Genomic DNA, 3,625 nt, shown 5'->3' with positions numbered 1-3,625 from the left:
GGCGGTGCCGCCCAAGCAGGAAGACGCGAAGGCCCCCAACGAACCACCGGCGGCGCAGGGATTTGTCGCGTGGGTGACGTCGCTTCTGGCGGCGCTCGCGGCGGCCGGCAGCGCCTGGCGGCATCCGGCGTGGCGGCTGCTGCTCGCCCTCCTCGTCCTCCTGCTGTGCCGGAGGCTCCGGCTCCGGGCCTCCCCCTCGCCGTAAACGTGCCGCATGGGTGCCAGCTCCGCGTTCGCGCCGACAGCGCAAAAACAAAAAAGCAAAAACAAAAAGACTTAAATGCGGCCCGCCCATGAAGAGGAACGACGGACAACAACAACAACGACATCAAAGGAACGACAAAAAGCAAAGCAAAGCAAAACAAAGCAAAGCAAAAAAAAAAACAAAGACACAAAAACAAAACCAAAACGAAGTACGGAACAGGGATGCCCGCAGCATATGGTGTCCGCGTCGTGCCGGCGGAGCGGCCGCGGGGCGACACAACCCCCCCCCCTCCAGGCGCTTGGCGCCGGAGGCAAAGAACATCACGCACCACCCAACGCGAGGCAAAACTCGGGAGTCTGCGACCCGACACGTAGGAAGAGGCACAGGGCCCGGCGATGGCACGGCCAGGCACAGAGAGGGCTCTCAAAGGCATCGGTGTAGACCATTGCAAATAGGTAAACAGTGCCGGCATGAACGATGCACACACCTCCGACTTGCCCCAACAGCAACACGCACAAACAACAACAACAACCACCCACACACACAAACAAAACTGGGCAAAAACAAAAGCGAAATAAAAAGCGAAACATTCGCAAATTTTAATATCCAGTCTTCGGTTCATCACATATGCATCACAACCTTTTCCCCATCCTCGCCTTCGCTTGCGCTCTGTGTAGGACTCAAAAAAACAGCAACACCACCACTAACAGCAAGAACCTCGTCAAGGCGATAGGTAGCTATATACCTTTCTCATTCATGTGCTACATGCAACTACAATTCTCTCCCGGCATGCTGGTATGTGTTCTGCTCGCGTGCACCACAGGGGCGTGGGCCCAGCAGCCGGTTGTAAAGTTACTGGACTTGCTATATACAGATGATCCCGCGTCAAATGACTCAATCAAGGCCTACAAATCTGGTGTGAGTGCTGCATTGAGGTCGCGCAACTTCATGGTTGATGAGAGACAACTGCAGCGTATTGCGCCGCCAGTTGGTGTTGCGCAGAATGACGTCCGCGCCGTGATTACTCAGGCGATGACGACAGACCCTGACATCCTTGCTGTTGTGGGTCCTGTAGGCGACGAAACGTTGCTGGAGGCCCTGCCGGTTCTGGAGCAGTACGACTTAGTGGCTCTTGGCCCGTACACCGGATCGGCGACTGTGCGTTACTGGGAGACGCACTTTTACTTTCTCCGCACGGATCCAATGTCTGGTCTGTACGCCCACATTTGGTACGTGACCACGTACCTGCGTGTGTACCGGCTCGGCTTTATGTATCTGACAGATGTTTCTTACGGGGACGACGAGTACGCCGCCGCCGAGGACTTGATGGAGGGCATGGGCTACAGCCTGTGTGGCGTCTTCAAACTACCCGGGACGAAGACCTGGAGTGAGAGCGACGCGGGGTTCCAGGCCGCGTGGGAGGCGTTCGTGGCGACCCGTCCGCAGGCCGTGATTGTCTTTGGCAAGCCGTCCACGACGACCGAGGTATTTATACGTAAGATGCTGCACGACGACCGCACGCGAGGTGTGTACCTGCTCTCTCCACTTGGTTTGCAGAGCCTTCTTGTCTCGACGTGGAAGGATGCCGTCGTGGCTGGCCTCCCGTTTGTGGCCGGGCAAATCATCACGACGGGGGCGAACCCACTGGCAAATGACATGCGGTACGACGCAATCAAGCGCTTCCAGATGGTGATGGAAGATTACCTGAAGAACAGCGGGCAGACAGACTACAGCGACGCGGATCATTTCCTCAAGAACGAACTTGACGGCGAGCTGATGGTTGCCGGCTGGGAGGTGGGTGAGGTCTTGCTCCAGCTCTTCGCCTCGCGGGAGTGGACGTCAAGTCACCAGGCTTTTCAAAAGTCGCTCTTCAACCAGCGGAGGTACGTCATCGATGACCTTGTGATTGGCGACTTCGGCGGCGCCTGCGAGGGGCAGGCTGCGGTGCTTGGTGCCATATGTGAGTGCAACCAGGGCGGCCGCACGGTGTACATCAAGACCTTTAATGAGTACTTCAAGCCTGTGACGCTGGAGGACGATGAGTTCACATACCCGTTGTCGGTCTGCTACCCGAGCTCGGTGCATCTGCTCACTCCCATCAATGCCCTGGAAGTTCTCATTGGAGACAGTAAGCGTGCAAGCTACGCCACGAACGAGATTTCGTGCGGTGAGAAGGCTGCAATACCGGCATCGTTACCGGGGGCGCGTGAATTTATGTTGAAGATTCTCCCCGGGACCCGCGCTGAGCCCGTCAAGGAGCTGCAGGCCGAGCTGAGTGAGCGGCGTGCGGAATTGTTCTTGGGCGTGGTGGTGGAAGAGGCGCTGGGCTTTCCGAGCCTGACCTATGTGGACCCCGTCGAACTGTACGTGGCCCCGCACTTGCCGCGGTACAATGTCGTCTACCTCTCCGCGACGCTTGAGCAGCAATTGTTCAGGCTTGTGGAGTACCTCTCCGCCTCTTCCGTCGAGGAGGTCCACGCCATCATCTCGGGCCCACACAAAGCCGCCGTCGCCGACGTGCTGCGCCGCACACTCGTGACGTTCGGCGTGAAGCTAAAGTCGATAAAGCTTTTTGAGTGGCAGCAGACCGTCATTCAGGACCTCCCCAGTGCTGGGTGGGTGTTTGTGCTTGGCATCTTCACCACCGACCTCGGCCTCATCCTAGATCACGTCGCTGCCCACTCAGACCTGCATGTTCTCATGTCATACGACGACCACAACCTTCTCTACCCCTACTTCGTCGGCAGGAAGGCGGATGGTGCCACCGACCGTGTTCTTTTTGCGACCAACATGCCGCACTGGGGCGACACGAACTCGCCAGTGAGGCTTGTGCACAGTTACCACGGCGAAGTGACGAATAAGTCCCAGTGGTCGCCGATGAGCCTGAAAGGGTATGCGGTTGTTCGGGCGATACTGGCGCTTTCTGACGTGATGGATATCTTCTCCGCCGACCTTTTCCTGGTAACACTCTACATGTACAAGACGATTTATGTGGAGGACATGGTGTTTGGCCCCTTCGACGACGGACTAACCAAGACATGCGATGAGACTTCGGATTGCCTGGTGAACTACGGGGCGTCACTGATCTCCGTCTGGTCGATGTCGCGGTCGCTGGACCCCTCGCTCCCACGCGTCGCACCCCCCATGACACCGTCGATGCGGTACGTGGAGCCAACAAGTGGACTGACAAAGATGCAGCTCTTTGGCATCATCCTCGGCGTGATTATTCTGGTTATTATTGCGGTTGTGGTAATCGTTGTAGTGCTAATGTGCTGCCGCCGCGACTCGCGCGACAACGCGAATGCGCCGAAGGAGCCGACGGACCCCGTGACGCTCGTGTTCACCGACATCGAGAGCAGCACGGCGCTGTGGGCCGCGTGCCCCGAGCTGATGCCCGACGCCGTGGCGACGCACCACCGC

At 57.9% G+C, this 3,625-nt stretch overlaps 1 protein-coding gene across 1 annotated transcript, besides 6 other annotated features; it reads left to right on the top strand.

Annotated features, from left to right (window-relative positions):
• Positions 1–87: 87 nt before the first annotated feature.
• Positions 88–143: a microsatellite.
• A 167-nt stretch (positions 144–310) lies between these two features.
• Positions 311–343: a microsatellite.
• Positions 344–376: a microsatellite.
• Positions 377–410: a microsatellite.
• A 167-nt stretch (positions 411–577) lies between these two features.
• Positions 578–619: a microsatellite.
• Positions 620–713: 94 nt separating this feature from the next.
• Positions 714–757: a microsatellite.
• A 237-nt stretch (positions 758–994) lies between these two features.
• Tco025E_09501 (adenylate cyclase) lies at positions 995–3,625 on the top strand (the record flags this gene model as incomplete). The annotated part of the gene is made up of 1 exon (XM_029376318.1): positions 995–3,625. A coding segment is annotated over one exon (2,631 nt), but the record flags the coding sequence as incomplete, so codon positions are not given.

The sequence above is a fragment of the Trypanosoma conorhini genome (assembly GCF_003719485.1).
Source record: "Trypanosoma conorhini strain 025E chromosome Unknown Tco_14.4_contig_01145, whole genome shotgun sequence".
NCBI lineage: Eukaryota > Euglenozoa > Kinetoplastea > Trypanosomatida > Trypanosomatidae > Trypanosoma > Trypanosoma conorhini.
Note: the sequence above shows the minus strand (reverse complement) of the source record. Positions and strands in the feature narration are given on the sequence as shown.